The 22650-nt window shown below is 40.9% G+C and overlaps 1 protein-coding gene across 1 annotated transcript in view; it reads right to left on the bottom strand.

Moving 5' to 3' along the window:
- Positions 1-5142: 5142 nt before the first annotated feature.
- Positions 5143-22650, bottom strand: part of LOC128120201 (protocadherin Fat 4-like) — an 85864-nt gene continuing 68356 nt past the window's right edge. Inside the window, 7 exon segments of the mRNA XM_052753894.1 lie at positions 5143-5476; positions 5479-5500; positions 6309-6529; positions 6532-7230; positions 12827-13180; positions 14558-14753; positions 14755-14817. Of these exon segments, the coding sequence (XP_052609854.1) occupies positions 5316-5476; positions 5479-5500; positions 6309-6529; positions 6532-7230; positions 12827-13180; positions 14558-14753; positions 14755-14817 (1716 nt within the window). The 3' untranslated portion in view covers positions 5143-5315.

Raw genomic sequence — 22650 nt, forward strand, 5'->3', positions numbered from 1 at the left:
TGGCTAAAAGTCAAAGAGTTCTTTAAAGAGGAAGATAAAAATGGTTACTATTTGTGAAGCTTAGAGTTTTGCATTTAAAAGATTTTTATAATATCATTTGCATTACACTGAACTTTGCTCCCCACTGATTAATATGTTTGTCCTTCATTTGACCTTTTAAAGCTCCCTCAACTGAAAGCTTTGCAGATAGCTGGTGACAACTTTGAAGCAATCCCAAACCCCAGGTTCAAGAATTTACCAACTGCTGATGTGGTAAGACTCTCTTGCTGAAGACACCATGTGTGTGTGCTTCCACTGTGGGAGATGGAGAAACTAAGCTTGGATTGAACTGGAAACTGCCACCCTGGACAGCTAGCTTTCATTGTGCCAGAAGGAACCACATAAACGGATGGTGGAGAACTGTCACTAACATTTCTGCTTGGGTATGAATCCTACATGCTAAAATACTGACATACCAGACAGGAGGTGTCTACTTGTGCAATAGTGGTTTAGCTGTCATGGTAAGACCACAACCATCTAACTGGATTTAAAGCTGTCTTACTTGAGAGAATAAAAACTTGTGGCTACAGAGGTCATAGGTCCCAATGGGGAAGCAGTTCTTAGCATTTTAGTAGATGGATGTGATGTGTCTGTCGGGTGGCCGTCTAAACATCTGATCACCACTGTTGTGGACCTCAACTTATAACCACTGGCAAGACTCGTGAGAACAGTGACCATTACAATGGCCTAATTTTTAGCCCTTGGTAGACATCTACAGTCACACCTTCTAAGGCTCAGTGGCTATCATTGTCAAATAGGGAGGCAGTTTATAAAGATAAAGGGGGAACCTCATGTTAGGATGAGGTCTTTAATTTTAACTGGGCATGTTAATCAGGTGAGCCAAAGGGGGCTTTTGCTTGCTGGATTTCAATACTTTGATAGCTGGACATTGGTAGTCAGCCTCAGGAGGAGGAAGAGGCCAAATAAGGGACTAGACCTTGGGGGACTAGCTTTTGGAATGTCATCTAGCAGTTTTTAGCAAGACAGAGGGAATCGGGGAGGAGGACAAGGCCTGCCAGATTAAGGTATTAATGATGTAGGGGGCCAAATGTAATCAACAGGGGCAGCACAGCTAAGCACCCTGCAATGGCCAACAGCTGAGTTACTAGCCAGGAAGAAGCCAAGAAAGAAAATTGAAGCCATTTATTCCCTCCTTGGAGGGCCTTGGGCCTTTTCCTTTTCTGTGAGGCTTTTCCAAAGTTCAGCCAAACTATCCTTGATGATTCCAGGTTGCATAGAAGCAGCAAGTTTTCCCAAGGCCATGCAGTAACCTCCTTGTTTTATATAAAGCAGATCAAGTGCCCTCCCATGTTGTAAGACTACCTCAGCCAATGAGTCGACCTGCTCTTCTAATTTTGCAATAGACTTTTCTAATGCAAATAATCCTGGGTTGTTTGATGTCCTAAGTTTTTGTATCCGACACCAGCTACTGCTATGCCTGTTCCCCCAAACAGCTCCAACTGTTCCCAACCCTAAGCTTACTAGAAGGGGTATAAGGAGAGGACTGATTTGTGAGTACAAGTGCTCCCTCCCTGCCAGACGGTCATGTACAAACATACTGGGGATTGGAATACCAAGAAACAAAATTTGGGGCCTTGATGCATATGCCAGATAGCTAAGCAGGGATGTAATCCATCATCTGCAAACAAACAGTTTCAACTGAGAGGTGAAGGAAAGAATGTCTACCTAATGAAGGGGTGGCTGGGAGCTGGGAGACATTTGTAGTTAAGTTTGCATTTGCTCTTAAAGGGGGAATCTAGACATATATCCCATGAAAGAGCAGGGAGAACAGAGTCAGACAAGACATTAGTGGTCTACAACCCATGTCAGTCTTATCTTCAGTGGATCTTCTCAGGCCTTGGTGACAAGCCAGCTTTTCTGCAGCTGGGTCATCACCTCCTGTGACTTGCTTGACCTGGGAATGATGTATCCAGGTGTGGTCCCTTCCAGTGGAGTCCTAGTGCCTTTTGACCTAAAATTCCAGCCTTTTGTTGAGGATGGGAGGAATGTACCCTCTTCTGTAACTGCTTCTCAACAGAGATTAGAATGTTGTCAGGGCCCATAAAGGCTGGAATGCTAGCCAAAAGCCAAGGGTGGGGGATTCAAGCAGTTTGGGGGCATTCATCAGAAGCATCTGGTTTGCTGACCCAGTTGAAGAGACAGGGAGCAATTACATTGGCTGAACTGGTTTACACCAGTTTTCAGAAAGTCCAGGGCTCATGGCTGTTTGGAGTTTTGTAGTCTGCAGCTGATTCATGGATGATGTCTGTTAGATGGTAAGTTTTGGATCCCTGGTTACTGAATATCTTCCACTGCTGATGTAATAAGTTGGATCAGGCCAAATTAATAAATCCAGGTTTAATCTGAGCAGAACAAAGCACCTTCTGGGTGGCTCTTGGGAAGGCAGGAGAGAGAGCATGAGAGCACATGGCAGATATAGTGACCAGGTCTTAAGTAGCCTGTAGGCATGGTCTTGAGCAGCCCCGGGGCTGACACTTGGCTGGTCTTCTGAGGGGGTAGAGTCTGGAATGGGAGGAGTGAGACATGAGTGTGGAATGGCCCCTCTCCCGAGCTGGATCTCCCCAACATCCCAACCTTTTTGGGTATATATGGTGGATGACAATTGGGCTCCCACCTAAACAACAGGGAGCAATTCCATTGGCTGAACTGGTTTATACCAGCTTTCAGAAAGTCCAGGGCTCATGGCTGTTTGGAGTTTTGTAGTTTGTGGCTGATTCATGGATGATAACTGTTAGCTGAGTAGAAATCTGCTGGGACAGATACAGACAAGGGACAGAAGTTAAAGTTTAAAACTTAAAGAAAAATCTTATATTTAGGGCTTCCCCCTCAGGAATAAGTAGCAGGTGGGAATCTTGGGCTGCTGATTGACAGGAGTGCTTATCTGGAGTCCATTTGACCTATGGCAAGTGACTTCAAGTCCTGACTCCCTGGAGCTCACATAAATTTAAAGTTTACACAAAGAAATACAGGTTTTGGATGTATTAGCATCACCACTGTTTTTAATCTGTACAGAAATCCACATTGTAGTAAAAAGCAGTAAACCCATGCCTTTGAATCATAGTAAAAGCTTTGGGACCCAAAAACTGATTTGAGTTAAAAGCATTAACACATTTTCCTCTATCCAGAGGGCTGTTGGCTGTTGGCTCTGTATAATATATATACATATACATATATAAGCATGATGAGATGCACCTTTTAGTCTATACTTAGAAAACAACTAAAGGAAGTTTAAAATTTGAGCTTGTGAATATAATAGTAGTCAATGCTTTACCAGAGCTACATTAATAGCTTATCAGAACTCCATTGATTAATATGTTAAAACTCTGAGGTCCACAGCCATGAGCATCAAAAATTGAGATATCCCTATGTTATGATATAGCAAGACAAGGGCCTAAGAAGTTTGGCAAGAGCATACGGAATATCTCTCCTTACATAAAGTCTATTCAGGCTAACAGAAACTGGCTTAAAAACAGATATCTGAGCCAGGCAGTGGTGGTGCATGCCTTTAATCCCAGCACTAGGGAGGCAGAGCCAGGTGGATCTCTGTGAGTTCAAAGCCAGCCTGGACTACCAAGTGAGTTCCAGGAAAGGCACAAAGCTACACAGAGAAACCCTGTCTCGAAAAACCAAAAATAAAAAATAAAAATCAAAATAAAAACCAGATATCTGGCCTCTTTGTTATTGTCAACTTTGTTAAGCTTTAGCTATTTGGATAAACTGAGTCATACAAGAAACTGGTATTCTATAAGGATGCATATAAAAGGATCAAAAATTAAGCTCCCTACCAATTTCAACCGAGTTCAGTCCCTCTTCTCCAGGGACCTTGGCTGATTTGCACAGCCAGTTTCTGTTAGTTTTACGGGAGGATGCTCACACCTAGAGTCTGAGGGCTGTAAAGGATACAGAACACGGACTTGACAAACAGGTCTCAGATTAATTTGGATTAAGTATGTGGCTGACACACCGAATTTTGTTCCTCACTCCCTGGGGTTTTGAAGCTTTGATACAATGTAACAAGGTAATTCATACACACCAAAAATAGAATGGATAATACTTTTTTCCCCCAAGAGGTTGGAAGTGAAGGCTGGAGCAAGAAAAGGGAAGGCAGCATTCAATTAAAAATGAGTGGCACTGTCCTTGGAATATGTCATTAACTGTAATCCCAAAGTCCTCCACTGGCTTTTGAGTGGGGCTTTTAAACAGTATGCTGATTGCATGGAACTGAGCATATTCAACAAGAATTTCAGCATGCTGTATTAATATAAAAAATTTCACAGTAAAAGAGCCCATTCAAAATCTTTCAATATTCCATAATGATACTTGTGTATCTATAGCACCTGAAAAACATATACATGCATTCATATGCTAATATATGCACATGTGGCTATATACATATATCATTTCAGTTATCTGGGGTCACAGCAAACCTGCCTTGAACATTTCAACCAATATTTTTTCTTAAATGAATCAACATAATTAAAACATTGGATATAAGGCAGTCATTCTCAGGAAAAAAAAAATTGTATACAAGACAATCATCCCACAATTAATTCATTATCTTTGGAAAACTCAAGTGTTTAGTCAGACATTTGCTTAATAAATACTTAAGCAATTCTAACTCCATCCATCAAGGTATACAGATTCTTTAGAAAGTTTAGTTGTTTCCATTTTAATTTCAAGTGTTCTGTGTGTGTGAACCGTCTACCAAGCAAAACAAGGCAGTGTAGACAATACCATCGGTAAAACTCGGGCATTCTGTTGCTACATGCCAAACAATTTATGTCATTGCTATTTTCAAAAACTGAAGGCTAGAGAACACTGTTTTTTATTAGGTGTATTTCTGTGGGAGTTTATCAAGGCAGACTATCATGGACACACTGGGGATCAGCAAATACACTTAATAATGGCGACGTTTAGAAAACTATAAGAGCGATATAGAAATCTGAACCTTTTTCATCTCCAGAATCTTCTAGAACTATCTAGATGCTTCAAATTCCTCCTTACTCAGTGTGTAAGAGTAGAAGGTCACACCCATATGTGCTCAGGTAGCTTTCACAGCAAGGAAATTTTTCTGCACAGAAGCTGCCCCTCAGTGGTGATATGGGAAATCTCTTGCCATTTTACACTGAAATCTCACTAGCTATACTCAATGTATTTAGGAACTATTCCAAGCATTAGCAAATTTCAATAAACGTGATCCAGTTACAAATTACATTCATGCTCCTGAGGATCTGACTCACAATTGAGCAAACTAGTCAGGACGCACCTGCATCAGCAGCTGTGACAACCAGGACGAAGTAATCCCTTGCTTCTCGGTCCAGACTCTGGGTCACCCGAAGCTCCCCACTGGCCATGAGGGCAAAAGCATTGTCTTCGTTTCCACCAAGCAGAACATAGGAGAGCTGGCTATTCGGCCTTGATCATCATCTCTTGCCACCACCTACAGGGGTGAATAGTCACATGGTTGTAATGTGCCACCTAACGTGAGACAAATGAGTCATCACAAGACAACAGGAAGGGTGTGGGGAGCAAGACAGTGCAACAAGGCTGTAGTTTCAAATTTCTAAATTGAGGGCTCGAGAGACAGCTCAGTGGCTGAGAGAGCTTTTGCTGCTCTTGCAAAGGGTCCAGGTTCAGTTCCCAGCACCACGTGGTGGCTCACAACCATCAGTAACTCCAGTACTAGGGGATCTGATACCCTCTTCTGACCTCCTTGAGCACTAGGCATACATGTGGCATACACGTAACACGCAAATACATGCCTGAGGGCTAAACACTCACACACATAAAGTAAAATTAAATCTAAAGATTTTGTAATTAAAGTAGTAAATAATAGTAACGTATTATTACACATATTTGCATAAAGCCAACATATAGGGTTCGAGGAAGGCTTCCCATAAATGTACAGTATGGTTTTTCTTTTTTGTAAAGAAGGAAGGTAGAACAATATTTTTAATGAACTTTTCCAAATTTTGGTATCATTTTATGTATGAATATTATTCTCATCGTAAAACAAAATTGAAAAATCCTCCTCAAATGAACAAATGGGTACAAAGTGAGTATACACAGAGGAAATTACTAAATCTCGGGGACAATGTTCGTAAGCATTGATTTTCAAGGTTTTCTATATCTGCATCTATCTCCCCCTGGCAGTGCGAGGGAGGAAGGGATCTTGAACATAGTTCAAGAAGTCTTTTAGTTTGATGTCTTAGGGCAGGATAAGCCCTGTTGTGTTTAAACATACTGACCTGAAGAATGGTTCTGGGCAGGGTCCCTAAATTTTCAGGGACATTCACGGAATACGGAGACAGCTCAAATACAGGGACAAAATCATTCATGTCAAGTAAAGTGATGGTGACAGTGCAAACATCCGTTCTGGGGCTACTGCCCCGATCCGAAGCCTGAACAGTTAGAGTGTAAGCAGGGGTTGTCTCCCAATCCAAAGACTTAGCCACTATGATGGTGCCATCACGGAGTCCATCCTGAACTCCTGCTGTGTGTTTCCAGCCAGGATGCCATAGTGAACCTGCCCATTGGTGCCTTCGTCACTGTCTGTTGCTGACACTTGGATTATATCTGTGCCAGTGAGGGTGTTCTCCTTAATCTGCACTCTGTACACAGCTTGAGCAAAAACTGGGTTGTTATCATTGATGTCCAGGACCATAACCACAACCTCTGTAGAGGAGGACAGGGGTGGTTGTCCTTTGTCTGTGGCCACCACTGTCAGGCTGTAATTGGAAACTTCCTCTCTGTCCAGCTCTCCATTGAGATGCACCTCACCATCGATGGTCCCAATGCTGAACTTGTTTGCCAAAGGGTTCAGTAGAGTGTACTCAATGTAGCTGTTGGGGCCACTGTCTGGGTCTGTCGCTTGAGCCTTGAAGACAACAGTATCAATAGGTGTGTTTTCTGGAACATACGTCAACTTGGGGGAAAGAAACGTGGGTGGATTATCATTGACATCTAACAAGATGATGGAGACTTGGGCTGTGCTTGTGAACCTGGAGGCAGGAGGCTGGGGGGAGTCATGGACCTGAATGACCAGGTTGTAGAAAGACTGGCTTTCACGGTCCAAAGTCTTGAGGGTTTTGAGGACCCCGTGCTTATCCACTGCAAACTGCCCAAGGTTTTCACCTGAAGCAATGCTGTAGGACAGCTCAGAGTTGACACCTAGAAGTGATAGAGGAAAAGTTAAGCTTATTAAACAGGTGATGGTTGTAGTCCAAGCCACACCAAATGGTCTGACACGTACTAGAGCATTTCTGACGCATTACCTACTATAATGACTTCCTGAGTGATTCCACATGAATCACTCAAAGTGATTGTGAATGATTTACCTATAGTTAAATACCCTTAGTAAATACTGCTGAACACATGACTCTTCTCCATTGAGCTTTTGATCTGAAATGCATTTACAATCTGGTGTATAAATGATCTATACAGGGTGTGTTACTTAGAGCAATGTTGAAATGTTAAATTACCAAAGTGAAGAAGAAGAAAACATTCCAGAGAGCAGATATTTTTCTAAACTTTTCTTGGTTTCTATCACATAACTCCTTGGGGCCCAACACTACAAATGTCACTCTCTATATTATTAGCTAAACATTTATAACTTCAGTAATTTATTGAGGCCGACACCAGTTTTCAGAGAAGGGTAATAAAATGTTCTGATGTTGGACATTAGTCATGGATGCTTAAAGTCTCCTTTTACATTTCTTGTCAGAACTAATAAATACTTTTTAATTCCTATTAAGCATCTGGCCAAGCAACATCCTTTAAGGAAATAGCCCCTCTCAAGGTTTATGTACATTCAAACGTTTGAAAAAGTATCCCTTAAAGGAACTGTTAGCCATAAAGTTATACATGAAAGTCTTCAGGCAGAAAGGTTCATGCTGTCCCTGGCACATGCTTAGATTACACACACACACACACACATACACACACACACACACACACACACACACACACACACACACACACACACACACATATATATATATATATAAAACTTTTAACTTAAAAACTATATACTCACTTTTAAAAGTTGCAGAAATAATTATAGCAAAGATACTGAGGAAAGCATATCTGCCATCATGTTTTAATAAGTTATTGAAGGGTAGACTCTACATAAGCAACAAAAACCAAGACAGGCTGGATTTTCTGCCTCAGAGAGTATTGTCCCAACTAGCTCACAATGCCACCTGGGCTCTCCCATCTCATCTGAAGGAAATTCAACTGTTTTAACGTTCTGAGTCCTACCTACCAGGAACAATGTTTGCTCTTTGCCAAGAGCCTCCCAGAATAGTTTACTAACTTGTTGTGAAAGCTATTCCTCAGTGATCTGCCAACACTTGAGTACATTTGCTTTTCACTTCTTTTCAATCTCGTGTTCCCTTTCAGGCACATTACCCAAGTCATGGAATTTCCTCCTCCAATGTGGTCCTGTTACTCTGTCTCTATGACCTGAAGATCTCTCTCTAGCATCTTTCCTCACATGCCAAAAATAAGGAAATACATTTAGAAGGCAAATCTGGGCACAGAGGGACTGATCTAGAATTTCTTGTGTGAGCTTTGATGAACAGATCTCTGGAGACACAGACTATGCCATGTGGTCATTCATCTGTGCAGTTTACAGCAGACTCTTCCCAGATGAATGGAGCAGAGGTTATAAGCTTAGGAGCCTGAACACCAGGAAAAAATACAAACAGTTCAGAGGCCACATATCTATCCACCTGCAGGGAAGAAAGGATGGGAAATCCAGAGCAGACAAGGTCAGCTGAAAGCTTCACCATGTCTTACATCTGCCCAGGTTGAGAAAGGTTCCACCTACTCTGCTATAAAGTGTGATTGAATATGTCAGGGGTGCTTTTTACATAAAGTGTAGTTTTATAAGTACATTTTCTAAGTCTCCTAACACAAAGGTCAGAAGCAAATGTGGAATCCTTGTTCTTCTTGAGATCCACAGTCACCAAAACACAGAAGTCAAAGCAATACCAAAGAACCTCCATGAAAAACTTAGTTCTATGCAGACATACAAAATGGTTCACAGTCAAGATCAATGGAAACTAGGAACAATAATAACATTCTACACAACTTCAGGGGTGACCCATGGGAGCCGCACAACTCAGTGGGACTGGTAGTACAGCAAAGATCTGAGAATCCTTGTTCATCATGGGTGTTCATTCAAGTAAGTGTTAAACTGTGGAGAAGAAAGAACAAGCCACAGGCTCATGGCCCCACAGAGAGCAGAAAGGGCCTTTTCACGAAGGGAAAGGATGACAGGAAGGATCAGCTATGGAACTAATAAGTGTGAACCTTTAACTATCACTAAGAATAAAAACATTTATATTTACTTTATAATCACAAATAAATTAAGGATTGCCATTTAAAATAAACCACATATAACTATGATCTTTGAAACAAAAAGTAACTGTTATTACACTAAATAGTGTGAGGCGAGAAATAGGTCTTATCTCAGAACTGGAATCAGAACTGGATAGTGGAAAATAGAGAGCTGCACTTTAAGAAGGGATGTTTCTCTTCAAAGAGTCTAATCCATCAGGTAACCTTTGTTAGCATTTAGGCATCTGTACTGGCTTGCCCTTAGTGTCCTAATAGAATAGTTCCTCAGCTGCAGCCACTAAGAGCACTCCAGTGTGCATTCACTACTTTCCCTTATAAAAGGCAGGCCTTGCCCACCTCCCATCTCTTTCTCTTCCTTCACTCTCATCCCCAGAGACCAGTCTCTGGCCCCTTCTCTGCTCTTCTCTCCCCTCTCCTCAATAAACCTCTCATGGGGGCTTTGTTGTATAGTGTGACTCCTTCCCACTGTTTTTAAAATACAACAACCTTGGCAAAGCACATGGTCCCAAAGGGACTCAGAACCTCCCAACACTGGCCCTGTCTGGAAAACATCAAAGATCTCATCATTCCCCTGCTCTTTGCAACAAGTGTCTGAACAGTAAGATGATAAATACATACTTAATTTTGAGTAATACGTTAACATTTTTATTTAGGGGCTTTTACAATCCAGCAGATAACTACACTGAATAAAGGGCTGTTTTTCCAACCATTCAAGTTCAACTTGCTGGAAGTCATGTGGTTCCATGAATGTTCTTGGGATTGGTTGGTGTGAGTGTTTTGCAGCTGCTAAAGGTGTGTACATGTGTCTGTGTTTGGGGAGATGTGCATAGATATGGATAAGTGTGTGTGCATGTTTGATTGTGAACATATGATATTGACATTTGCTATATGGTTTATTCCCAAGAAGTATAGAACATTATATAAATACATATAAGTAATGCAACACATTCTGAAATGATAAAATTAGCTGGATTACGAATGTGCACATTTAGCCACAATTTATAGATTTTGTCCTATGTATGTGAAGGGCTAATATTTGCTTGCCTGTGGCCTGACAAAGATGTACAGTATTGACAGGGCTACCACTCATCTTCAGGGAGCACTTTTAGCAAGGTCATCAGGGACCTGGACTATGGGATGGGCATTAGTTCAGCTGTGCACCAAAGATAAATGGACGAAGTCATTCAGAAAAAGTGACAGTGTGTCACTGTTCAAATATCCTGTAACGGCCACGATGCCTCAAGTGGGCATGGTTTCCAGAAGGATACAACAGCAGTAACCTGCATATTGTCATGATGTTTAAGCTATAACTTTTGTTCCACATAATACTTGCTAACTATATTCATAGACACATTGGGATTAATAAAGCTGTGACTTGTGTATTGACATCAATGTAAGATTTGCCTTATTGATAAGATTCTGTAACCCAAAGTGTTAAAGTTTGAACTCTGAATACATACACAGACAACACAAAAGGTCAAAGTCCCTCTCCTAGAGCATTCATCTCTGTAGAAGACAGCAATGTCCCAGACTGGGAACTTTCTGAACGGAAGACAAGTTGAACCTGTTAAACTGAGTGTCCCATTTGTAGACACACGGGAAGTGTTCACTGTAACTGTGCTGGTGTGCTTACAAACAAAGTCATTCTTATCTTTATCCTCCAAATCCAGAAGGGATGGGAACTGTGTCCTCTATTTTAAGTCAAGGTTCAGGAAATGACTCTGATAAAAGTATTCAGGCTGAACAATGGCTAAAAGCGGTTTGAAACTTTTATAGTTTTAACCAGCACAATTAAATGGAGAAACACCCTTAAAAAGAAAGAAAGGAAAAGATTTGTGACTGCACATGCAGGAATCGTTCCAGAAACTTTTTGAAAAAATTCATACACCGGTGCCTTTTAATCTTGTTCGCATTCCTTTACATTTAATTTTGAGGGTAAATGAAATTTGTTCCAGAGGATAGCTGGGGCTTCAACAGACCCCAGCCCACGTAGGCACCAGGCAGAAAAATGTTCAGCATAGAAAGCTGACCCCAGAACTGCGATTATGACTCCAGCAGTAAACCACTTGCCCTGCAAGCATGCAGATGGTGTTTGATCCCCAGAACTAACATAAAAATGCCAGGCCTGGTGGTACACACTTGTCATTCACATGCTGGGGACCCAGAGACGTTTGAAATCCCAGAATCCATGGCCAGACAGACAAGCCAAGTTTCCAGCCAGTGAGAGATTCTGTTTCACAAAACAAGGTGCACATGTCTGCATAATGACACCAGAGGCTAAGCTCTGTCCTCCATGCTTGTGAACACATACAGACATGTAACCATATAAACACATGCATACGTGGACATATCCACAAGAAAAATTAACTCAAGAATGTGTGCAGGTCATGGCAAATGCTCCATATTCATGTTCTGGAATGGTTAGAATCAATGAAAGTGATTTAAGCTTTGCAAAGGACTTGAATCTGGATCCTAGCACCCATCTCAGGCAGCAGCTCACAATTGTCTGTGGGACCCAACGCCTCCGACCTCCAGAGACACTTGCACACATGTGCAACATCCATATGCAGACACACACACACACACACAAACACACACACACACACAGAAATTAAAATAAAATAATCTCTTTTAAAATCCTTAACTTTATTATATACTATAAATTTAACAATCCTTTCCAGTCAATGAAAACACAAATGCTTGCCAAAATATTATTAGACTTTTAATTTAATAATACATAATTTAGTTATTCACTATAAAATATTTTCTTTAAGACGTTTTTCTCTTTTTACTTTGTATTTTTACTCTTTCAAAGTCTAAGTAACATACAGGCCTGTCAAATGGCCGAGCAGAGTAAGCTGCTTCCTATGAAAACTGATGACCTGAGTCCACACTCAGGACCCACATAGTAGAAGGAGAAAACTACTTCTACAAGTTGCCCTCTGACATACACACACACACCATGGCACATGCATCCATATACCCAGACACACACAAAGCAAATCAATAAATATAAAAATCAAATTTAAAAGTTTGAGCAATACACACACACAGATTTTTTTATCTAACACAAACTCAGAATAAATCTTTGACCACCAGATTACTGAACTAAAATGCTTCTAAAACACTTAAAGCAAAACTAAAGATAAAATTTGTTAAGGATATTAACTTATAATCAATAGTATGATTGGTATGAAAAATTACGCTATAAATTCCTTGATTTTTTAAATCCTCTACAGTTAAATCAAAACTCAAATTCCCACCTTTAGATACATAGTTATAGAATATCATTCATAAATAAATATGAATAAATAAAACAGTTAATAAGATAATAACATTGGAGTCATTAAAATATACACTCTACTTTAGTGGAAGTTTTAGGGACACCACAGAAATGACATACCATCATCTGTGTCAGTGACGTTAAACACAAGGACAGTGGATCCGAGAGGCAGATTTTCCATTAAGGATGTGCTATAGGAGCTCATGCTGAAGACAGGTGGATTGTCATTGACATCAAGGATGTTGAAGTAGGCTCGGATGGTGCTGAACTGTCCCCCACCATCCTCAGCATGGACCGTAAGTATGTAATATTGCTGCGTTTCATAATCCAGGGCTCGAGTCAAGTTGAAGACACTGGTAACTGGGTTCAGGAAAAACACACCATCCCCATCGTCTTCATCCACAACATATGTGATTTCTCCATTCACACCTGAGTCGTCATCTGTGGCTAAAAGAGCTGCTACCAGAGAACCTGTGGGAATGACAAACCAGGTCTAGAGTTAGTGGAACAAGGGGTACTGAGGTAAGTCTAAAAGTATAGACTGACCAAGAAAGTATTTTTATAGTCAAGGATTTTAAATAGATGGCTTCTGTAAAACAAGGAGCTTGGTATTCTGCTGACTTCTAGACTGACACACCCATCCCCTTAAACCACAATCCAAGGACCATGGCAAGCACCCCATGAAGCTCAGGCTGTAGTGCAAGGGTTATCAGAGAAGCAATCTTACTTCTGACACTGTTTCCACCCAGTGCTACCAAGCAATACACTTATCCATAAGTCAATGCATAATCATTGGAGCCCACAGATAATGTGGGGAACTGGGATTCCAAACAATATCGTGTGTGTCCTAGAGTTGGCAGCCTATAATACCAGTGGTCACTACTGTAATTAATATAGATAAAATGTGCTAAGAAATTAAGGACTGGGCATATCAGCTTAGAAAATGAAGGGGGAACTGTCAGGGAAAGGGATTACCAGGGAGTGACTTCTATCCAATTTTCTGTGTAGGCCCCGCTGTCCTAGAACATTCTCTGTCTCTGTCTCTGTCTCTGTCTCTGTCTCTCTCTGTCTCTCTCTCTCTGTCTCTCTCTCTCTCTCTCTCTCTCTCTCTCTCTCTCTCTGTAGAACAGGCTAGCCTCACACTCAGAGACTGATTCCTGCCTCTGCCTCTGCCTCTGCCTCTGCCTCTGCCTCTGCCTCTGCCTCTGCCTCTGCCTCTGCCTCCCAAATGCTGACTAAAGGCATGTGCCACCATGCCTGGCTGAGTTTTGATTTTTGAAGACAGCAACACAATGTAGTCGAGGCTGGCCTCTACTTCCTAGCTGTCTCCCTGCCTCACCTCCTGAGTGTTAGGATTACAGGTGTAGGATACCACACCCAGCTTCACATTTATCTTCTAAATTAACACTTTGTGGATTCTAATAATTATTGTCTCCATATTACAGAAGAAAATGATGCTTGAGAAATGAGTTAAGCAGCCTGGTCACACAGCTAATGAGGCCTAGAACCCCTAACTACAGTCTTTAACACACTCATTTGAGGTTTATCCATTTTTAAAGTATAAAAAGAGAATGGAGCTGACTGTTGTGAAAGCTGATGACCTGAGGCACAGGTACATTCAGAAACAAAAATGTCTGTAGTTATTAATTACGAACTTACCTCACCTCATCTGCTCTAACTTATTAATCATTTTCTTGGAAATTACACACAAGATGTTATGCAGAAGATCACAAAATGTGAAGTATATACTGTCACAGCTGGAAGTAAACATGTGTTAAACACTATTTATTGCTTAAAACAACCAGAAGAGTGGTTCCTCCAAAACGCTTCCCAGGGCATGTCACTTATCAGGGGTTGTATCTTCTGGGATGTCAAAAGAATACACAGGCCTGGAGAACTTGGGGGTGTGGTCATTCACATCGCTGATGGTGATGTTTATCCTCATGTCAGAGGACTGAAGGCCGTCATCTGCTCGAACCAGCAATGAATACTTGGACCTGTGCTCTCTGTCCAGCCTCTTGGTGGCTATGAGATCTCCAGATTCGGGGGTCAATTCGGAAGCTGTCATCAGCTCCACTAATGAGGGCATATGTGACCAGAGCATTTGCACCCTGAGGAAAAAGACCAGGCATGTGAACTGCTGGAGTCAAGAGCATCGCTTCTTGATGTTTACAGTGGGCATGAATTTGACAAAAGAAGACCTTGGGGCTTCGACTGCATGTAGCAGTGTACAATTTCAAAAGGTGGGGAAGAGAAATTTAACTAAGGAGGGGAGGATTTGTGCCCTAAAAATTAAAAATCATCAATGAAATAAAAGACCAAAAATTCATCTGATATTGTGCACTGGATGACCTAATATGGCTACCAGGTCCACACATACCATAGCAATCTACAAAGTCTATATAGGCTCTTTCAGAACCCTCATGGCACTTTTTATAGAAATAGAAAATAACACAGAGGATTGGAGAGATAGCTCAGCAGTTAAGAGAGCTAACTGCTCTTGCAGAGGACCTAGCTTCCATTCCCAGAACCGACATGGAGGCTCACAAATGCCTGTCACTTCAGTAGTTCCAGGAGAGCTGATGCCCTCTTCTGGCTTCCATAGGCTCCTGCATGCATGTAGTGCATATATACTTACACATACACATAAATAAAAATAAACATTAAATAGAAAAGAACACAACTTTAAAATTCACATAGAAACACAAAGGACCTGAATGAGACAAATCAGTGTTGAAGAAGAAAGCTGGAGATATTACTCCTCCTGACTGCATACTATATTTCAAAGCTACACAATAACACTGTATTCCTAGACAGATTCATAACAGAGCAGAGCAGAAAACTCAGAAATAAATCCATGGGAGTGGTCAGCTGACCTCTAAACAATCAGAAAGAATAAGCAATTCAGCAAATGGTGTGGGGAAACCTGATTGTTTACATGGCAAAGAAAAGAGCAGGGCTCAAAAGTCAGCACATATCAGGTGAACTCCTCAACATGAGACCTGAGACTCTAAGTCTCCGAGACCAGATGCAGAGGTCTCTCTTCTTGGTGGCATTGGTCCTGGTGATTCTGTCGCTGCCACAACACTGAAAATGCAGGTGACAAAACCACAGAGAGGTAAGGGAGGTGGCATCAAAGTGAAGGATTTCTACCCTGTGAAGGAATGGATGGTTGTGAGACGAACAGATGTTAGCAAACTGTACACGTGACAGAAGGTTCATTCCTGAAATACCCACAGACTGCAAAATATTTGTTTTAATAAAACAAATGACTAAGGATTCATGTAGCCATCTCGCCAAAGAAGTGGGGACAGCAGCAGGTGTGTAAAAAGTGTGCAATGTCACTAACTGCCGTGGAGATTCAAACAAAACTCCACAGATGTGCCACCTCAGACCTAACAGGGCAGTTACATTGGAGCATCACAAGAGACAAGCAATGTCAAGAAATTGGGGAAATAAGAAGCTCACTGTCTGTCAGAAGGAATGCAATAGAAACAATAGGAAGGGTCTACACACACACACACACACACACACACACACACTGAGAGAGCCTGAAAATGGATTCATCAATTCTACTCCTAGTATTTATGCAAAGGAACCGAAATTAGTATTTCAGAAAGAGGTTGACAGTTTCCTTTTCATCACAACACTGTTTTCCACAGTCAAGGTTGGGAGATGACATGAAAAGAGATGTGGTCTATACGTGCAAGGTTATTAGTTCAGAAAAGAAAATCCTTTCACTCAAAAGAGCTTGAAGATATCACTCACAGAGGATGGAGGTCACATGATATCAGTTACATGAGCCATCTGAAATAGTCAAGGAACTGAAGTACAGTGCTGTGTCCTGGGGCTGGGAAGGTAGTGAGGAATTGCCAGTTCCTCCCATTCTTAGAGAGGAAGACACTGGGTGGAGATTTGGCTGACATACAACAATTCCACTGAATGCGTCAGTTTTGGTTCCTAAGCTCCATCAGCCAGACTCAGTTCATGTCCCCCCAGTGCTGTGCTGTAATGGCAATTAAAGGCCAAGTGCTAAATGGAGGGGCTTTGGAGAATAGAAAGGCAAAGAAGAGAGAGGGGCCCTTTTGGGTTGCTTTCAGGAAGATATAATGCAAAGAGGACAATGGTGTTGAGTATCATAGAGTGCGGGAAATGTCTTGAGTGTAAGCAAATATTCACAGAGAGAGAGTAAGCAAGGCAAATAAAGAGCTCGGATCAAACCGTCTTGATAAAAACGTTAGGATATATGTTGGAGAATTTCAAATGTAGCACAGATTGGCTTGAATTCCATAGCCCTGAAATCTGATTCTGTTTCACCTGGAAGCACGTGTTGATGGACAGACAGATAGAGAGAGAGGGAGCTGGGGATACAGACAAGGGTACACTGTAGACACAAGGAGATGGCCTACAGTGGGGAAGTGCTGAGAAGACAGTGAGTAGAATGGTAGCCAAAGAGATTGCTGCTCCTTTACCCAATAGCTGGATGAAGTGATGTGGTGACCAAGGACAACTTCACAGAAATGGCAATCTGGCAATCAGAGATTGAGAATGACATGACATCTAAGAAGATCGAGGTAGGAGGTGAGAGTCCCCAAATGAGAGAATTTAAATCAGAGTACATGAGAAAGAGCAGGGCCAAGACTAAGCATCGGCTGCTCAAGAGCAGACAGGGTGTCATGAGCCATGAGGGATAAAAGGTGAAGAGGGGCCGGAGAGAAGGGTCAGGTGGCTGGCTGCCTAAGGTCGATGCAGAGGCCTGAGAGGAGGGTATCCTAGCAAAGCTTGAGTGTAAGGAGACTGTGCAAAGTTAAAGACCGTGCCAATTTGTTAGTGGAGGCAGTGGCTTCACAGCAGTGAGTGTCTCATAAATACACTGCTATCCTTGGAAACTAAAAAGCAATTGAAGTTGTAAATTCTAAGCTGTGTGCCTTGTGACCGAAGTGCCAAGTGTACACTGTGCAGGTTGGGGTGTCATCCTCGGAGCTCCTTGTCATAGGCTGAACCCTGCTCTAGCACTTCTGTGTTGCACTGGGCCACACACTGTCCTCTCTCTGCCTAGCCATCCTTGTAGGCATAATTGGAATCACGTGACTACCTGCCAAACAGTGCTGTTTCAAAGATTAAATTGGATAATACCTGTTTTCACAGTTAGAGTGATCCTTGATAGAGGATGTAGGAAAATGCTAGTTGACCATATCCTTCATTTTCTAAGGGAAGTATTTGATGATGTGGCCGTCTACAACTGGAGAGAAGAGTCCCTGTTCTCCTACAGAAAGTAAGTCTGATGCCCTGTTATAACCACTGACTAGAACCCCAAGGTAGTAAGTATGGCTGGAGTTCTTGGTTTTATAAACCTGTTTTGGTTTAAACACAGATCCTGTAAGGAATTTGCTTTTTCTTATTTGTTACTATCCAGAAATTGATTCATTAAAATATTCAAAGAACTCTCTCAAGCAATACTAGGAAGCAAATGGTGTCAGGTGGAGATCAAAAGCAGACTGACTGGATTACAGATCCTAAGCTCCTGGGCAGCTTTTATGTCAGAGGTTTTTGATGTTTTACTGTGTGTGTTTCTGTTTTCCATGCATATAAAAAGATCATCTTTGACAGCATGAGGCAAAAACACTCTCATTCAAAACTTACGTCCAGTGTCCTTTATAGGCTTTTTTACAATGTGTTTCCAAAGCCAGTCTTAAATTTAATAAAGAAAGTGCCTCCAAATCTCCCATAACTTAATAAGAGAAGGACTGAGTTTGACACGTTCTCTTTGTGGATTCACCCGTATCTAACATATTCACTGTAGTTTTATGGATGAACAAAAACATTCAAAAAGCATTTTCTGCTGCGGATCTACCCACATTCTGGACTGTTCCATGCCATGAAGAATTTCACCACTCTAGTGGAGCTGTGGCCATGGTTAACAGCTACATTCCATTCTGAACCATCCAAATGATAGACTAGTAAGCTAAGAGAATTTGAAGGAACAGGAACATTTTGAAACCATTATTCAAATGATTTCATACTTAGAAAAGCCCCATCTACAAAATGACTCAGGATAATAAACAATGTTCTTCAAATGGTAATCATTCTCCTGAAAGGAAGTGAAGACCATGTCCATACAGCAATCTGTTCCCCTTCAGAATCAGCTGGTGCTATTTACTCATGAACAGCTGAAATGTCTAGTGGTTAAAGTGGGAGTTTTGTAAAGTCTGTTTGTTTAACATCTCAGTCCTGTCAAGTGGGGACACACCATTAAAGCACTACCCCTGTGCAGCCAGAGGCAGAGCCCCACGGGAGGATTTCATGGAAAATGACAACATCGTGCAGTTGACTTTTCCAACCTGAAGTGTTGTTTTCAAAAACTGAACTTTTGAATGAACTGAGCTGTTCTTAGCATGCAGACTTGGTAACTGGAGAATGTGGCCTTCTGACACGGATCACTTTACTCAGTGACCTGTGGTTTCTCTAAAACATGAATATCTCCATATCATATATATTGTCTTACTATATGTAATATATTATATATATTATATTATATATATAAAATATAATATATATCTAACTATATATATTATACATGAGTATTTCATAATATATAACAAATATATTAATTAAAGAGAAGTGTATAGATTAAAAACCAATAAGATGATTGAAATTTCCAGCAACATCTACATGCTCAGTGCCTTGAAAATGTCCATTTCTCCTCAGTAGATAACACAGCAACTTCCTGTGTCACTACAGAGTAGAAGAGGCATCTTGCGTTTCAACACTGTTCTGACAAAGCAAAGTGCAGCTAGGGCTTCAGTGGACAGGAAACATTCCCATGAGCTGTTTCCATTCCAACCAAGAGGTGAGGTGCTGAGAAAGCAAAGCCCATAGACTGAGGGGTTATCCTGCTCTATACAGTCCAAGAAATGCTGGCTCCCCACAAGGGCTGAAATATCCTGGTGCTGTGGGAATTTCCCCTTATTAAGAACAGGATGTATTGAAGGAGGAAAGAATCCCAATGGGCTCCATCTTTTTCAAACAAAGAACAGTGAGTTCGAGGCCAGCCTGTTCTACAGAGTGAGTTCCAGGACAGCCAGGACTGGTACACAGAGAAACCCTGTCTTGAAAAACAAAACCAGAAAAGAACAGTCCTAATGCAGACTTCAGATTTCTTGTGGGTTTGCTGATTCAATCTCCCTGACACCATGCTTTTCTACAACCTCCCACACAGCCCTTAGAGTCTGTGGCACCCCAGTCTTCTCCCCAAGGTTTTCCCTCTACTGCCTTGACCAGCTGACAAGTGCCTCCCCAAGCTGTTTATTCCTGCTTTACCCTCCTGTACCTCCACCCTGCCTGACCCTGAACAAGCTGCTCCACTCCACATCTTCACATCCCATGTCTTTGTAAAGTGAGGTGTCTACATGACCATACCTGCATACTAACTTGAGTGTTAAATCTAAAAACCACCTCTCAACAAAAATAAAACAAAGTGTATGAAAACCAATTTGGGTGTAAATAACTAGAGACATAAGGAATCTCCTACTCCTCCTCAAATGTCACTATGACTACATCTTAAAGATGAGTTTGAAGGCAGCTGGGCATGAGCTGCATACACTCTTCACTCTCAGGCATAGCAAAGCCCCAAGAGAAGCATACCATGCATACAACATGACACTCATGTCAATAACATGTGCTCTAGAAAGGGAAGTGTAAGGATAATCATCTCAAGATAATAGTTAATGATGGATCTGATAGTCCCCAAGGGACGGTTCTTAGGAGAGTCATATACTGATGAAAACAATCAAATTTCCATACACAATTTATTTGCAATCCACCATAATTTGGGTTGAGCAATCTCATATCAATCATAATATCCCACAGAGTCAACATCCATACCACTAAAATATTTATTAAAATTAGCATAGCTATTGCTTCATTTTTCTGAAGTGATTAGAACAAAACATTTCAAACAAATGAGTTACATTTCTCTCCTCCTCAATTGCCATTACAGCCATTCAGTGCTGATTATTTTACATCAACCGCATGATATTCATGTTGATGTTATATTCAAATTGGAGTTCATGAAATTTCATAAATGGATACAGCTAAATATATTGTATCAGTGACAAGCTTTAAGAAAGTGAACTATTTGCTAAACTATGTCAGATGTTACATAGTATCAATCAGTACAGGTGTTCAGTCTTACAACTGTCAGTGATTACTGACCTGGGAATCAATATCAATATTTCTCTATACAAAATAAAATAGTAGACACTAACAAAAATCATCAAATGTTTTCTAAAAGAAAACTACTGTTATCTAAAAATTTATGTTTTATTCTCTTTCCTTTTACTAAATTTTATGAAGTTAATCATGACTAGGCTATGATATTTCTGACTCTATTATTTATTTATTTATTTGTTCATTTATTTACCTTTTTATTTATATATTTTTGAAACATGATCTCACTGCATAATCCTGGATGCTGGCATTCTCCAGGTAGACCAGGCTGACCTCCAACTCACAGAGATTCACCTGTCTCTGCCTCCAGATTAAAAGTGTCCACCACCAAATGCATTCTTGTTCTACCTACTTATTCAATGTTAAAGAAAAAAATCTATAAACCATTTAATCATAGTTTAAAAGAATCAAATGTCCAGATATTCCTGGGGTTGAGGAGGAAAGACAGTTCTGGGTGGGGCTTTGCTAAGAAATGATGGGAGGATGTTCTGGTGTTTGGGAAGGCTTTCCACTCGATATCAGAGCAATAATTAAACCTTTCACTCACAAGAAAGGAGAAACCAAGCAAGGAGCTTTTATGTGGGGAACTGTAAATTAACTCTGTAACCTCCCAGGCTATTGGTAGCATGGATATTGTGTGTCTACACTTAAAATAAAATATAGAGGATGATAATCTATATTGTGTCTAAATTTAACATTTGCCAATAGGTACGAAATTTGTTTATTAGAATAAATTGAAAAACTCATTAGTTTTTCTGCATGACAGCCTTAGATAATACACATTTTTTAATTTATATAGGCATAACTATATGTAAGATATATAATTATTTAAAAGTATAAAGATTTTAAGGTCACCTTAAATATTGTTAGTTTTAAATTATTTTTTTCAATTACAAATGAAATAAAAATAGATCCTTGGTGCTTTGAAAGCAAATAGAAATGAAGAAAAGGTAAGAATAAAAATCCAATTTCAATGTCTTTATTTATTTTAAAAATGACTTGGCCAAGAAATCTAAAACACAAAGGAAAAACAACTGAGTTGTCAATTGTTGATCAGAAAGATCCTCCTAACTGACCTTGTCTATTCTCATTCTTTTCTCCTATTTGTGTTGGGAGGGTAGGTATGGGCTTACATGGGTGCAGGTGTGTGTGAGTGCATATGAAGATCAGGGGTCAACTTGGGTGTTTCTCGGGGGTTACCCAACTTTAAATTTTTAATTCTGTCTCTTCATCTCTCTATCTGCCTGTTCTCTCTCTCTCTCTCTCTTTCTCTAGTGTGTGTGTGTGTGTGTGTGTGTGTGTGTGTGTGTGTGTGTGTGTACATGCACATGGGTGCAGTGTCCATTCAGGTCAAAGAGTATGTTAGATTCCCTGGAGCTGGAGTTACAGGCAGCTGTAAACCACCCAAGGTGGGGCTTGGGAACTGAATCCATGTCCTCTACAAGAGCAGCCAGTGCTTTTGACTGCTGAGCCATCTCTGCAGTCCCACCACAGAGTCTCTCATTGAGACCTGAGGCCCACCAAATAGTCTAGATGGGCCAGACAGCCTGCCCTAGAGACCCTCCTGCCTTTGCTTCTCCAGTGCTGGGTTTACAAGCCAGTACCACTGCACCCAGCAGTTTTATGAAGGTGAAGAGGCTTGAACTTGGGTCTTCATGTTTGTGAAACATACACTTTACAGACTGAGCATATTGCATTCTTATATCACAGTTAGA

This window comes from Peromyscus californicus, unplaced genomic scaffold (genome assembly GCF_007827085.1).
Source record: "Peromyscus californicus insignis strain IS unplaced genomic scaffold, ASM782708v3 Scaffold_28__1_contigs__length_665956, whole genome shotgun sequence".
NCBI classification, from domain to species: domain Eukaryota; kingdom Metazoa; phylum Chordata; class Mammalia; order Rodentia; family Cricetidae; genus Peromyscus; species Peromyscus californicus.